Here is a 16,836-nt window from a genome sequence, read left to right as displayed (position 1 = left end):
TCTTTTCTGAATAGGGAGAAAGACCCTTTAGGAAGTGTTGTAAATATGGAGCTTGGCTTATTATAGAAGCTAATTCCCCCCCCCCCCCCCCACCCTGTTTATGGAGCTCACATTCCTCCAAATTCTCATGTTAAGTGGTTCAAGCTCCCTCTCCTCAGTACTGGCTTGGAACCACAGGCCCTTTCAAAGTTGAAACAACGGCACAAAGTATAGTCACAAAACTCTAGGATACATCTTGCCACATTCTTGGGAAGATTTTTTTGATTGGCAAAGCAAAGATGCTGTTCAGATACATTTTTAATAGGGAAACTAGATGACAATTGGCTTAACCAAATGCTGAAATCGGACAGGTGATCAAGAGTCCTGCCACTCATCAACATGGCCAATAACGCAATAAAGAAAACCAGTAACCTAAGCATAAAAATAGCTTGAAGATCCTGGGGACAGCCATCTGCCTCGGCGAGAGGTGCTCTTGGTGGGAAGCTTCCCTGCTGACATACCCAGGTCATTGAGAAGGATGAAAACCTGAAGCAACAGGTGAAGAGATGAATAGTTTCAGAAGATGGGCCACTGGAGTGCTTCTGAGTCTGTAAGGGCATCACTCCATGTCGGCATCCATTTGCTCTGTGTCTGAGCACTGGGATTTGTTACGCTCCCATTGGCAAATGGCATTGGCATACTGCACCACCAGCTTATCCATCCAGGTTAAGGGTTCTGGGAAAAGAACGGCACCCTCAAAGAAGCCCAAGTGACCTCCATGAAGTGGCAGCACAAACATGACATTCTCTCGTTTCTCTGCAAAGGGAAAAAGGCATCTGTGTGAGTGATCAGACTCCAACTGGCTCTTTTTAGGTACAGATAAAAGAAGTTGTATAATAGGTCTGTATTTTGCTCACTGGTAGCACCTGATTGTTCAAGAGAAAATGCCGCATAGTAGCACTGATTTTCCACCTAAATCACCCCTGTCTTTCAAATTAGAAGGGAAACATCAGAGGCTAAGATGCTGATATACTTTTATATTAACTTGGTTTAAAGGTGTGATATGCAAAAGGCTGACTATTTAATGTACCTGGCTTAAGATATATGGGCATGTTCTTTTTGATTGTCATTTTATGTTTTTCTAAGACTTATTTGCAAATCTAGATGTTTTAAAAGGGACTGTGATCTATTTGATCATTAGATCCTTGGAGATGTTAAAGTAATATTAGTTAGGAAAAAAGTATCGTAGGCTTAGGGCTGGAAATTACCAAGATATCCCAGGCTAGACCCAGACTCCCATGCCTCTTCTAGCTCCTGCCTCCTATGAGGTGGAGCTTCTAAAACTTCTCAGTTTATATCTCCTTCCCTCCCCATCATCATCCTCATCCTCACCCTCACCAGCCATAAGTTGGCACTCAAGGGAGAGCCTTGAACAGTCTATTCAACTGCCACCCTCAATGGACCTCTCTCCATGGTTAACATAACTCCATCTTTTTATACACCATGTCCTATCCCAATGATTATTAAACTTCAGCTGCCATGTATGGATCTTATTTCCCATCCCAATTGCCTGCTCCCTTACTCTCATAGCCAACCCCCCAAGATCCCATTTCAGATTTTTTTGGTGACAGATTTAATAGCTTTCTATCTTCTGGTCCTCACTGACTTGATTTCCTCTAGAAGGTTATATTTGGCCTGCCTTTCCAGTACTGGGTTACATTTTCTTTCTTATTCTCTGTCTCACTGGATGCAAGAGGAGAGTTGGAACTCTCCTTGCTCCCCACTGTCACTTCCAGACTCACCTTTTATCATCATTACTCAGAAATCTCTTTTCCTCTGAGATTTATGATTTCCAAATTTATCACCAAATCCAGATCTCGGTAGCTCTTATTAAACTACCTACGACATTCTTTTTGTTTTCTCAATGCATTCACTCAGAATAAATATTAATTCTCTCTCAAATTCTCTTAACTTTCCAGTTCCTCAATCTGCTATTTCTGATGACCACTTTACTCCAACTCAGTTAAAAAGAGTTTGTCATTACTCACAAGTGTACCATTTCTACAAAATCTAAAATTCCTTTGTATGACTTATCTTTTAGTTTCCAAGTTTTCCCTATGCTTTACAAAACCCTAATTATATCTTTATCCTTGATGTAACCTCATTTTCTTCACCATTTCTGAAGTGAATGCCCTCTCCTCTTTTCCCTATCTTGGCCCCTTGGTCAATCCAACGCTGAACTATCTTTTCCACTAAGTCATCTAATCATTTATCATGTGCCTTGCCAAATCCAACCCCAGATTTTCCCCACCACTTAAATCCTCTGCTCCTATTGACATGCTAGAATGGAATTGAAGTAAACAGAATATAGTACTCACTGGGTTTGTTACAGGCCTCAGGTAGGCCCTCATTGATGCAACAGCTTTTTAACTTTCACTGATTCATTATCTCATCGTTTAGATCAACTGTTCTGAATCTTCTCACTTTGGCCATTTGTCAAGAGCTCCTTTGTGTCTTCTCATCTTACATCACTCAAACATTTCTCTCCCACTATTTCTGCCTTTAGGAGAGATGACTTTTTCCCTTGCCAAAGACAATTCCTCTATCTCTTTGAACTTATCTCGTTTTGTTTTCTCCAAAATATTGTCCCCTCTATTATCTTTATGATCTCCAATCTTTCTCTATTATTTCCTTTCCATCTCCCTATAAACATGCCCAAGTTTCTCCAACCTTAAAAATCCTCAAGTTTAGCCTGTGAGTACTATAAGCCTATGAATACTTAATAAATGGTTCATTTATTCATTATTTCTTATTCCTAGTAATCTATCATCCTATATTTCTCCTCCTCTTTTCACTTACTCTTTAAGAAATTCATCCACACAAGATGCTTCCATTTCACTTCCTCTCTTCACCATCTCTTAAACCCTTTGACTATATCATTTAAATAAAATGACCTCCTTTAAAGTTACCAATGATCCCTTAATTACTAAAAATAATAATCTTATCCTTGTAGACCTCTCTGCAGTATTTATTGTCTACTTTCTCCTCTTGGATATTATTTCCTATCTAGGTTTTTGTGAAAGTACTCTCTCCTGGTTCTTATTCTACCTTTTCAATAGGATCTTTATCTAGGTCATGCTCACTAACTATGGGTGTCCCCTAAGGCTTTGATCCAGGCCATTTTCTTTTTTCTATTTTATCTCAATTGGTGATCTCATAAACTCTCATATAATTGGTTCCTAGATCTATGCATCCAATCCTAATTTCTCTCTTGAGTACTTGCCCAATATCACCAAATGCCTTTTGGACATATTGAACTGGATATGACTTATATGGATAGACTCTCAGCATTTTAAACTCAACATTTCTAAAATGGAACTTAACTTTCTTTTCAAACATACTTCTTTCTAATCTCCCTATTATTGTTTGAAGCACTACTGTTTTGTTCACCATGATGCCTTACTCTTAACTTCACATATCCATTTTGTTGCCAAATCATGTCATTTCTCTTTGCAAAACATTTCCTTCTCTCTATTCACACAGCTCCCCCCCCCATGCTAGTTCAAGCTCTTTCAGATTTCTCACCTAAACTAGTGCGATAGTCTTTTAACTATTCTCTCTGCACCAATTTTCTCTGTACTCCAAACCATTCTCCACTCAGCTATCACGATGACTTTTTTTTTTTTAAAAGTCCAGGTCTAGGCATGTCCCTTTTCTAGTTAATACACTCCCAATAGATCCCCATGATTTCCAGAGTCACAAACTTCTCTAATTGGCATTTAAAGCTTTCATATCCAGATCCCTTCCTACTTTTCAGTCTTCTTAGGTTTTGTTTCCTTCTATGTTCTCTACAGTTGAGCTAAAATGATCTAAAATCTCACTTCAGCAAGACACTTTTCCCAGTTTCCCCACCTGCTTATTCCTTTCCCTCTGAGATTTCATCCCAGGTACTTCCTATATCTTGTACATTTTTAGTTATTTACAAGTCACTCCCACTAGAATACGTGCTCTTTGAAAGCAGGGACTATTTGTACCTTTTTTATTTTTATTTTTTGTAAATGCTAAAAAAAATGCTAGTTGATGAATTAATTTAGACCAGGCTTTTCATTTTACAGTTAAAGAAAAATCACAGGTTAAATGATTTGCCCATTGTTAGTAGTAGTAGTAAATGACAGAGGCAGGTTATATTCAAGTATAAGAAATCACAAGACTATTTCTTTTTCATCACAAAAGCCTTTCATTGCCTAACATCTGGCCTCTGGATTACCCATTTCTTTTACTTTCCAGATTTCAAAGGCTTTTACTTAGTGACTAATAAGCCATTTCTGTTTTGTTCTATCCAATTAAACCAAAAATGCTATTTTTTAATTTGACTTTCTTATTATATTCACAAAAAGGGAAACTTTGTCCTCATAGTGTTCCCTCTCTTATGGTTTATGTCCTAGAGGTCTAAAATGGCCCAGTTTGTTCTTCCCACATTTCTTCCTCTCATTCCTCAGCTTTCTTCTTTGTCCTCTATCTCTTGTTAAGTGTGGGATGAGATTACATCAACCTCAAACTAAATAAACTACCTTCCACTGGGCAGTATTTTTATTCTTGCAGTTACTTGGTTTTAATCCCAAGAACAGCTGGTGTCACCATCAACAGTGATGACTTTATATTTAATATTTTATTCTTCTTGTGAAGCTGTAGTTCTGAACATTTTCCTTCCCAAAACCAACTTCCCAGTTTACAAGAATCATGATCTGCCAGAGCAATTTCACATAGCACTGGTGACAGCAAAAAAAGCTCCTGGCTAATAGTTCTGACCTTTTGCAATAGGACAGGAAAATCAGAACATTTCTTATTTAAGTGTTCAGGAGGCAACATTACCAGAGACTCTTTGAAAATGAATAGAATCTTATTGAATAAAAGCCTAGTGGTGAGAAAAGCCTCTCCATATAATGGATATTTCATGAGGAAGATGGCAGGATTTATTATGTCAGGAGTAGTGCAAAAAAAGGATCAATGAAAAAAAAAAACTACTTACCTGAAAGGGCTTTGGGAATTGTTAAAAGACTATCATGCACCAAGGGGTCATCAGCAGCATTAACCAGCATGAGTGGAACGTAAATCTGTACAAGGAAAGATAAAATTAAAGCTGCTGTCTCTATGTACTAACATCATTGCTCTTGGGTGACTAAGCCCGAGACTCACTGTGCAACCCTTTCTAAAGAGAAAGTGAACAAAGGCCAATACCTGGCCCATGATCAGGGTATACAAACGCCATGTCAATAATATATGAATGATAAACTTCTAGTAGGATCAGGTTGATAAACAGGTTGGGAGTGACCTTGGCTGAACTTGTTAATAATGCTAGCTGGAGGTAATACAGTCAACATATTCATTCTACTACAAAAATACTTTTTGGGGGGGTGCAAAACATGAGATAAATTTAACCTATACTTTCAAAAAACAAACTCTTATTTCAGTTTCATAAACAATCCTTTTCTATTTCTTTTAAAAATCAAGGCTTCCATTTCAGTTAAAAACCAAACCAAAACAAAAACATGGGGAGACTTATACTGGCAACAGGTTGATATAAAAAATTATTAGGTTTAAGTTTTTAAAAAAACTATTATAAGCCAATGATGTCACATGGCTATTAAAAAACTAATACAATGTTAGTTGCATTCAAAAGCTAGGGTTCTTTACTCTTTTTGTGTTATGGGCAATTTGGTGAAACTCATAGATACCTTCTAAAAGTGATGTTTTTAGGTGCATAAAATAAAATACATAGAATCAACTACAAAGGAAACCAATTATATTGAAATAAATATATATATTTTTCAAAAACTTTCTTCATATCTATCCAGACATCCCACCTACCTTGAGGTCTTTGGACCTCAGGTTAAAAACTCTGGCATATAATGTCAAGATTATATAATGTCATTATAACTGTGTTACCTAAACATATCTGGGGTCCTGTGTTTAATTCTGGGTAATACATTCAAAAGTGACATCATTTGGAAATTGGCTTAGGATGATGAGGAACTTGTAAATCATCTTATGAGGAACAGATCAGTGAAATGAGGCAAAGGAGAAAACTTAGAGGACATTATAAATGTTTTAAAATATCTGAAGGACTTTCCTATAGTAGAGGTAGATTTCTTCCATATAATTTTAGAAGGCAGAAAACTTAAGTAGCACAGGCTAGTGGAAGGATTGCTTATAGTTATAGTCAGAGGACCTGGGTTCAAATTTTGGATCTGTCACATAGTACTCGTGTGTCCTCGGGTAAGATGTCTAACCATTATGGGATTCACTTTTCTCATTTGTAACACAAGAGGGTTGGATTAAGTCACCTCTGAAGTTCCGTCTCCCTATTGATTTGTGATGAAAATTAGGAGGAAAGCAGTTGTCAGTGCAATATACGAAAGAACTTTTTAACAATTTGCATGTACCAGTGATAAAGTGAGTGGCTTGCCTTGTGAGGTAGCAAGTGTTGCATCATTAGAAGTATTCCAGCAGAATTGGATAATCATAATCAGAAATCATGTAAAGAGGGTTTTTAGGGTGCCCAGGAGGTTAGACTACTTGGGATACAAGTTTTTTTTTAACTCTCCAAGTCTAGGATTTTTAGGTTTGGGGCAAAGCAAAAATAGCCTTATTATTTATAGTCAATTCTAGTCATTCACTCACCCCGTGCAGATACCTCATACAGCTTTCTTCTTCATAGTACTCTTTTAGGGAATTATAGCCATGGAACTTCCTAAGATATACCAAAGGAAGAAAAAAAAATATAAGAAATAGATACTTTCCTTCAAGCCTCAAAGCTGGTCTGTTTTATCTTTCTTCTAATTTCCACATTTATCTACAGGAGCTAACATCTTTCCACAATATCAAAAAAGATCAACTATTTGAGCCCAGGTTGGCATTAAGCTAAGAGGCTAGGAAATTCAGAAGATGCCAATACATTCTTTGCAACAGAGGTCTTTCCAGCAAAGGACAGTCTTTGCATCTAGATTGCTAGAGAATGAGAAGACATAAACTGGCGAGCAGGAAGTGGACAAGTATGTTAAGTTCCTCCTGTTTACCCAGGAGGCAGTGATTGGAGATAGACTTACTTTCTCTTCTAATTTTTTAAATAGCATGCTATTTAATCATAAAAATGTATTATGGAATATGGTATAAGAAGTGCATCTAAGCCTAATTTTTACCACTTTGTTCTTTAGTTTCCCTAGTATATTTTAAAAAATTATTATCAAATGGGAAATTCTTTCCTAAGTAATTTATTTTATGGTATACTTAGGTATTATTTCTGATTCTCCCTTGTTTAGTATTTTCCATTGATCTATTTCTCTAATTTTTTAAAACCAATTAACAGATGGCTTTGATGACTACTGCTTCATAATAAAAGTTTGAGATCTAGGACTGCTATTATCCCTTTATCCTTACTTCTTTTTCAGCATTTCTCTAGATAGTCTAGATCTTTTATTTTTCCAAATGATTTTGTTATTATATTTTTGTAGAATCCTATAAAATATCTTTGATGATTTAATTGGCATAGTATTAAAAGTATAAAATAAATTAAAAAATTAAATTTTATTACATTGGTATGGCCTAGTTACAAACACTGAATATTCTTTCAGCTATTTAAGTTGCTCTTTATTTCTTTTAGGAAAATTTTATAAATGAATATACACATATGCATAAACACATATACACACATATACGTGTATATACAAGTATTTTGTATGCATTGATCTACAGATATTTTATATTTCTTGCAGTTATCTGGAATGGAACTGGTTTCCCTTTGTATTACTGCTTTTTGGATTCTGTTATTTATAAAGAAATTCTCTGGATTTTTAAGGACTTATTTAGTAGCTGGCAACTTTGCTGAAATAATTGTCTCAATTAGAATCTCTGCTGATTCTGTTAGAATCTCCAAGTAAATCATCATAGGATTAACTGCTTTTTAACAAAAATATAAAATGCTATGGGAAGAGAGCATGATAATAAGCAGCCCTGACCTTCAACTTTTAGGGGTCAGATTTGCTCTGGTTAAAGCTTAAGCATATGATACAGATCCACAACATCCATAGTTCAGATGATTCCTGAGAAAAAAATTGTTTTCCAGTGATGTTGAGGAGTTCAGAAGTGACTCAAGAATGACAAAATAGACAATTTCAGAGAAACCTAGGAAGTCTCGTATAAACCGATATAGAATGAAGTGAATAGTACCAGAATAACTTATGCAGTAACAATAATAATCAAGAAAAAACTTCAAAAGACTTTAGAACTGGGATCAATGAAATGATAAACCACAATTCCAGAGACCCAAGGAAGAAGTATGTCTCTTACCTTCTGACAGGGAGATGACTGACCCAAAATTCAAAATGAAACATATTTTTGGACATGGTCAGTGAGAGATTTTGCTTTGCTTTACTATGCCTATTTGTTGCAAGGATTTTTTTTCTTCCTTTTCAATTTAATATAACATCAAAAAAAATATTTACTATAAAGGAAGGCTGGCTCAGTGAAGGAATTTTTCTGCCAAGTTGGCTTTCCAAAACTCCAAATTGTCCCTATCTTAAATGAAGATGGTTAAAATCCATTTTGCTTTTGTGTTCATATTGAAAGCTTTTTGATTCCCTCTTTCCCATTTTTTGGCTTCATTTCTTACTTAGTCTTAATTGCCTCAATGGCTGTTGCCTCCGACAAACTAAGACTTGGGATAGACCTTAGCTCCAGTTGTCCTGATCTATATCTTACCATTGAACCCATATGGCTCTGGAGGAGAGAATAAGGCTGGTGACTTTACACAGTCCTGTCTCACTTAGATCCAATTTATTTGCAAGTCCTGACATTCATTACCTTCCTGATGTCATTGATCTTTTGTGAGAAAACAACAAGAGACCCTCCCCCCCAAGCTTAGTAGCTTAATGGATATTATAGTCGTGAAAGGAATGTTATTTGCATAAGCATCAGAAGAGGCTGATTTAAAGTTAGCTTTCCTCTGATCATTCTTAAAACTCGCTTTATGTTAAATAAAAGCTTTTAAGTTTAAAAAAAAAAAAATAAGTTCAGGGGACAATATCCCCTTTCCCTGCTAAGGCTAAACTCATTAAGCACCTATTTTTAGACGATGCTGTTTTAGAGGAAGATGTTTTAAGAGATCAAAACTCTTATACATACCTCATCACATTGTCATCAATTTGCATTAGAGATGTTGCTGTGTACAATCTGCTTAAGTCAGTATCCTCAAGGCTTTGAGGTTTCTTAACATTGTTTCCAAAGAGAACTTGCCTGGAATAAAAGTGAATAAAAACATAATTTTGGGAGGAAAGTTTAAGGAACATGCAATGGCAAAAGAGGTCTGCCTTGCCCAAAGGCAATCAACAAGAGTGAAACTTTGCCAAAGTGTCTATATGTTGATTTGAAATAGATCCCTGTAGCCCTCAGAGTCTGCCAATGAATGAGCTCAGATTGATGGTTTTTGAGCGACTGCAGAGGGAGGTAAGCTGAGACCTTCACTGCCCTTTCAGAGACAAAGATCCTCTCTGTGCAGTGAGTGGAGGCAGTCCAGACAAGGTTAAGAAACTGGAACTGAGACAGTGCTAAATCTTGTAGAACTCTTTCTCTCTCTCTCTTTTTTTTTGTCTCTGTCTCTCTCTTTTTCTGTCTTTCCCTCTCTCTCTTTCCACAATGCAAGTTATTAGTGGACTCTGCTATTGAAGGATGTGCCAGGCAGCAGGCTGGCTGCACGTGTGGGTATTACAGACCCATTGTCTTCAATGGCATGTCAGCAAACTGATATTTATCACCTAGAGGACAGTATCTTTTTCTTTCTGGATTGATTATTTCTCTTAAAGAGGAAGACAATTAGCTTATCCAAAACAGATGGCTAAAACCAAAGAAATATGCCTAGAAAATACTAGGCACCACATTCAAGAATATGGCTCCCTTTATATAGATATGTTACAGATCAACAAAGAGGAAAATGAGGATACTCTCATCAGGTAGGCTTAATGAGCAGTGTTTATTATATTTCATCTCAGTAGCAGCTATAAATCATGCTGCATTTAACAACATCTCTGCTCCCCCCCCCAATACCAATCAGTGTTTGATTTGGTGTCCTACTCTAAAGCAGAAAAGATAACCCAAAGGAAAGTACATTGTTTGGCGCTGTTACAAACCCATTGAAGAATTTGAAATCTTTCCAGCTTTTAAAAGTTTACTTAGTAGGGGGATTAAATGCTGTTTGTAATATAATTCATACATTAAAAATTCTTTGTAAAATATTTGGTTTTCAAATTTGGTAAATTCAAAAAAGTACATACACCCCCAAATTTACTAGATGAGCTAATCCAGGACACACTGGAATTTGCCTGTCCTATACAGAAGGTTCAGTCATCTAGTGATTGGCAGAAAACTTTTCAGATAATGGTTGAGATAAGGGCTGAGTCCTTGTCCTCCCTAAAAGAAATATTTTACAAATTGACCATTTGTGTCGTTATATGACTGACCACTGTGTTGGAAAACAAAACAGAAGCAGCATCCATGTCTCATGAATTGGTATCTAGGCTGAAGAACAAAAGTCCCTCCCCATCCATCACCTTACTTAAGGAGCAAGGAAACTACATTAAGAGTGGTGGTAGTGTTTAGTCGTGTGTGACTTTTTGTGACCCGATTTGGGGCAAAACTTCTGTAGTGGTCTGCCACTTCCTTCTCCAACTCATTTTATAGTTAAGAAAACTGAGGCAAATAGATTGAAGTGATTTTCCCAAAGTCACACAACTAGTAAATGTCTTGAGGTCAGATTTGAATTCAGGAAGATGAGTCTTCCTGAATCTACACTCTATCCACTGTGCCACACAGGTGTCCCAGCCATACTTTAATATGGCACCTTAAATATACAATTTGCAGATGACAGAGCCAGGAGACTAAATTTTTTCTAATGGTAATTTAAATTAAAAAAATAAGTGAATTGATAATTCAGCATTTATTTACTTTTGTTATTATTTCTAGGTCACCAAAAAAATAATTAAATAAATTGCCTATTGGGATGCAAAAAAAAAAAAAAAAATCAGATTTGTTTTGTTACCTTTAGAAGCTAATACTCTCCTTGCAAAGACATTCCTAGAACTTACAAATCAAAAATGAGTAACATGATAGCCTGTAATTCAGAGGTAGTGTGAGGAATTAGAAAGAAGACTGCAGAGAGAAACAAGACTTAGGTTCAAACTCTGGCCCTGTTACTTCCTTCCTATGGGCTGTCAGTTCACTCCTCTGGGTCCAAACTTCATCAGTTACATGAAAAGGATGAACTCTTAGGGGTTTAACATTTTTAAAGTTTCTTTGAGTTGTAAATATTATTATCCTCTAAGTGGTATATACAGGGTGTTTTACACACACCTCTTCTTCCTTATTATAGCCTGGTAAGGAAGGAAAATAATTGTGATATGCAAATTGTCAGTAAAATTTGGGGCTTTTTCATATGTGTGCTGAAGCTTCAGAAGACAGATGTTGGCAAATAGTAGGAAAACCAGAGTAATGCTTTGCATATAGTAAGCATTTAATCAATTAATAAAATGTGGGCTGCAATAATGTTGGATAGACAGATGTACCCTGATTATGGAAGACCCTAAATCTAGGGAGAAGAGATAAAAGTAGGGCGGCCATTCATGATTTCTTGAGTAAATGAATTAACTTAATGAAAGTGGTATTTAAATAAGAGCATGAATAAATATGGCAGAGGAATATTTTAGGATGCCAGGAAATCAAGTAGTGAATCAATAGCTATTTTATTAATACATTCTACGATCACCTTTGTGAATAGTGTTAAAAATGCTAACAGTCTTTATGATATTCTAGTTAAAGTATTATGGTAGAGAGCTATTCCTTTCCTGGATTTACTTAAATTTAAAGGTAGAAAAAAATCTGGTCAACCTTTGTGGTTGAGGAAAATGTAATTTCTAACAAAGGAAAAATTCAACGATTAGGCCAGCAGGAATACCTACGCAGGCCATTCAGACGATCTGATATTGTAGAAATGAGGGTCCAGAGCCTCTTAATAGCCCCTATTGTAACTAGGCAGCAAATGAGAATGAGCCCCATGAGAAGGAAGGTAGGGAGGGCAATGGTACCTGTGAGAAAGGATGATTTTCTTCATATTGTCAGCCATGAGGAAGTTGTAAAATCTTCGGCACTGATCCCACTGCATGAAAGTTTCCTGCGCCCTAAACCAAAATGACAGTCAGAAATGATGAAAGAAAGGCTTAGAAATGAGTGGTATTCAGGCAAAGACAATAAGCCGGAGGTTTTCTTCATTGTAATGAAATAGTTAAAACAGGCAGCAAAAAGCTTTTAAGGTTGCTGACTTTAGTTTTTGGAAAAGAGAACCATGATTGACAGTTCCAAAGCCATCAATTTTAGAGTAATACACTGAATAATCATGATATTGCTGGCAAGGATTTACACCAGGAAGAAGCTACTCTGGTGGGCACATCTTGTTTGGTCAAGGTCACTTACTGGGGCTTAATTTCAACTACATGTAAATCTGTTGGCCGAGAAGAAAGTAACATCATTAATGTGATAGTAAGAACCCCCCTTATTCTAATATCATGATTGCCTTCTACCCTGTAAATAAGTTTTCTCAGCTTTGTAACAGAACAATGACGAATATGACTGGCATTTCATGAGTGTGCATGTGTATATGTATATGTAGTTTCACATTTGAAAAATGTTCTTTTTGTCTCTGTTAAAAAGGTATGGGGAAGAAAATTTATTTTTAGTAACAAACGAATTTCTATTTTTCTGGTCTCTTGTTACTCACAAAATTAGTATGACTCCAAATTGATTGATAATTAACGATCAGTCTTAGAACTTTAGGACAGGGGGTGAGAAAATAGAAATGAAATTAAAATGAAAAAATCCTTTCCAAGTATGACTAACAGGGAAATTATTGCTGAACAGAGTCCCTTCCCACAGATACCACCATGCTAGTTCTATCGCATCCAAAATTATATTGTGTTTGGTTTGTGGTCATTTTGTGTACACACACACACACACACACACACACACACACACCCCTATATAACTATTTTGAACTTAAGTTCTCTGAAGGAAGGGATTGTTTTGCCTTTGTCTTTGTATTCCCATGCTCAGCACAATGCTTGACTCATATTAAGTGTTAAATAGACTTATTGATTATTGGGGGGTAGGGGTGTGTAGATATGTGTAGAGACAGTCTAGAGACTGCCTACCTTTTATAAATATTTAGTTGCCAGATTTGTATACTTGTATCTGAAATAAATGTACATTTTAATAAGCCAATAGCAGCAGCTTCCCAAACTAGCTAAAAGGATCAATCCTCATCAAGCCCTACCTAATGCTTCTTTTCCACCAGTCTAAGTCATAGCACCAACTGAGTCTCAGCAAATAAAATCCCTTTATTCATTTCTTGTTCTAATGTTATGAATGCCAAGAGGCTCAATTTCATAATATACATTAATATGTTAACTTAGGTGTTTCATATTTCTACTAAAGTCCTAAAAGAAACTTTATTTTTACCTTCCAAATTAGAGTGAGGAACTTAAATGATGTGAGTCTTTCAAAGTGCAGACACTTGAAAAAATTATTTCCTTCCAAATTGCCTCAACTTCTTTTGGGGGCCAGCAAACTTTCCCCATGAAATAATGTTAAAAATTACAGTGAGAAATAAATTATTTTTTCAGATTTCAGCCCTGAAATCCTTATATTATTTAAATCTCACTGCTAAGAATATTACTGAAACAAAGGTCAAGAAGGCCCAAATGCTATAAGCTTTGCACAAAATGGAATAGCAGAAACTGAAAAGCTAAACAGGAATCAACAGTAGAACCAAAACTATAAGAACCGAACATGTTGGCAGGCCCTTTGACCCCTTCCTTTGGACCCCAGGGGCCAGGCAGTCTTCTACCCACTTGCCTAAGCAATGAATAGCAACTTGTTTCCTTTGCCAGCTCACACCCTTTGACTCCCAGACAACCTGTCCAGACATTAGACTGCCTTTTCAGGACACTTCTCTTCCACTCCTTTTTTTTTTTTTTTTTTTTTTTTTTTTTACTGTACTTCGATATGAAGGAAGGGAGGAGATAAGAAAGTATATGTGAAGATGGAGGGTTGGGACTAAGATTAGGTATATGTACTAAGTGACTTAATAACAAAGTAAGCATCTGAAGAGCTTTGGTCCCCATTAGGTACTTAAGATTTGATGAAATGTTGGGATAAGATGCTGATTTCAGTATTTTCATAGTGATTATCTGTGACAAATATGTATTCCCAAACTAGGTTTTTCTTGTCATCTGTCATATTTCTGGGCCATTTTTCTTTATCATCAGGTGACATGTACTTAAGCAATGAATGACTTTTCTAATCAAAAAGACTGTAATAAATACTTGTCTAATCAAAAGTAACATAATAATAATAAGGCTGTTCCTGTTTGTGCACATACACACCCATACATCCTCTACCCCTTAAATAAAAAACTAAGCCCTACCAAACCACATGGAGTGGGCAATTAAACATAACTTAATTTTGTAATACTTTATTCACATGACTATTCTCTTTCAAAGTCAAGAGTTAACTCTACATTGGATACAAGCTGAAGAAGTTTTAGAGAAAGGGAAAACTTTCTCAATAAAAGCAAATGCAATAAAGACCTAAACACCATTTTCAGTGATGCCAAAACAGCCATTTGTGCTATAATACCACAACCTAGCCAGAACTATGCAACCACACATCTTGTCTCTATATGTCCAGAACTTCATTTGGACTATTTTATAGGGATGGAAACAGAAGTAGGGAAATGGGAGAGTGAGACTAAAACTGTTGAAAAGTGATCTTGGGATAAGGGGGAGAATGTAGTTGAATGCAAGTAAGAAAGTGCTGGGAAAAGAGAGTGGGGAACAGATAAGGGAGTTCTTAGACTATCTTGATGTTTCCTTATCAAGATTATTTCTTGTCAGCGGAAAGGGACCTGTATGTGCCAAAATGTTTGTGGCAGCTCTTTTTGTTGTAGCTAGAAACTGGAAGATGAATGGATGTCCATCAATTGGAGAATGGTTGGGTAAATTGTGGTATATGAAGGTTATGGAATATTATTGCTCTGTAAGAAATGACCAGCAGGAGGAATACAGAGAGGCTTGGAGAGACTTACATCAACTGTTGCTGAGTGAAATGAGCAGAACCAGAAGATCATTATACACTTCAACAACAATACTGTACGAGGATGTATTCTGATGGAAGTGGAAATCTTCAACATAAAGAAGATCCAACTCACTTCCAGTTGATCAATGATGGACAGAAATAACTACACTCAGAGAAGGAACACTGGGAAGTGAATGTAAATTGTTAGCACTACTGTCTATCTACCCAGGTTACTTATACCTTCGGAAGCTAATAATTAATGTGCAACAAGAAAATGGTATTTACACACATGTATTGTTTCTAGGTTATATTGTAACACATGTAAAATGTATGGGATTACCTGTCATTGGGGGAAGGGAGTGGAGGGAGGGAGGGGATAATTTGGAAAAATGAATTAAAAAAATATTATTTCTTGTCTTTAGATACCTGGACAGATATACAAGGTTCTATTGTACTTTTGAGAACATTTTCCTAGTGGGAAAGGTAATTGAAATATTATATTACTAAGAGCATATTTGAATAACAATGATTTTTCAAAGCTTCTTTATATTTAGTATCTTACTACAATCCTGTAACCTAGTGATTGGATGAGAAATAATTTACCAGTGAAAAACTGAAAAAAAAAAAAGTTTTCTTGTCAGAAACAGCAAGAATATTGTCTCTGCCAAAGATTTTCTTGTCTTTGTGCCTTAATTTTTCACATTTGTAAAAACCATGGAATTATTCCTATTTTCAAGCTTTCTTTCCATGTATGAAGTATGGTGAGAGAAAATACAATTTTTTATTAAAGTACTTTGAGATTCCTAGGTGTAATGTTCTGTTGGTCTCTCAGTTGTTATCCTTCTCTGGGAGGAGGTTTCTTTTCTGTAAAATCTTTTCCTCTGTAGTCAGGTTTCTTAGGAGGCTTCTGGAGCCTCCAGCCAGAGCGAAGGTAGAATCTCAAATTCTCTTCTTCCTGAATCCTGGCTCTGAAGCTCCTCCAGCTCTTGTCCTTCCCCAATCCGGACTGCTGTCCCAACTTAATGTCCCAGTCTAGACTGCTCTTCAGACTCAATGTTGCCTTCTTTTATCCTCCCAGAGAATGGGCTTGTGAGAACTCCCAGGCGCTTGTGGGAACTCCTACAGCCAATGAACTTGCTCCCTTTAAAGGTGAAAACTCCTTCAAATGTGTAAACTCTTTTTCAGAAGTCTAAAGGTGTAAACTCCTTTTAAAGATTTGAACTAAAGATGTGAATTCTGAGCTAGAGAATTGTTTAGACAACCTGAGTTATCACCTTGTAATCCTAACACTAGGGAAAAGGTTGCTATAAACTACTTTACTAAATTGTAAACTTGCTGAAGGAAGGGACCTGGTTTCCCATCTTTGTTTACAGCATTTATGTCTTGTACTTGATAAAAATTTGGTTAATTCATAAATCACTAATTCAAAATTTGTGATAAGGCTAGGTTTAAGTTCATCTCTTCTGAACAAACCCTTAATGCAAAGCACAAATTATCAGTGTCAAAATATTATAGAAGGAACGATTAAAATAATAAAGAATATTATTATATTCTTCATATATTTTAATACATTTTTAAAAGTATCCTCAAGTACTATTTATGTTAAAATTGATCCTAGGAGTAACCTCTAAAGCTCCATTAGCCTAATATGAACTACCTTTTGTATTGTTTTAAAAAGCCTCT

General features: G+C 36.1%; 1 protein-coding gene across 2 annotated transcripts in view; it reads right to left on the bottom strand.

Moving 5' to 3' along the window:
- Positions 1–221: 221 nt before the first annotated feature.
- Positions 222–16,836, bottom strand: part of ABHD2 (abhydrolase domain containing 2, acylglycerol lipase) — a 108,216-nt gene continuing 91,601 nt past the window's right edge. For both annotated transcript variants that reach the window (XM_074295129.1, XM_074295128.1), the window contains 5 exons: positions 12,111–12,203; positions 9,160–9,270; positions 6,661–6,730; positions 5,009–5,093; positions 222–795 (listed from right to left, as the gene is read on the bottom strand). In XM_074295129.1, the coding sequence (XP_074151230.1) occupies positions 599–795; positions 5,009–5,093; positions 6,661–6,730; positions 9,160–9,270; positions 12,111–12,203 (556 nt within the window). In that variant the 3' untranslated portion in view covers positions 222–598. The remainder of the gene's footprint in view (positions 796–5,008; positions 5,094–6,660; positions 6,731–9,159; positions 9,271–12,110; positions 12,204–16,836) is intronic.

Source organism: Sminthopsis crassicaudata, chromosome 2 (genome assembly GCF_048593235.1).
Source record: "Sminthopsis crassicaudata isolate SCR6 chromosome 2, ASM4859323v1, whole genome shotgun sequence".
Classification (NCBI taxonomy): domain Eukaryota; kingdom Metazoa; phylum Chordata; class Mammalia; order Dasyuromorphia; family Dasyuridae; genus Sminthopsis; species Sminthopsis crassicaudata.
This window is presented reverse-complemented; position numbering and strand designations above follow the sequence as displayed.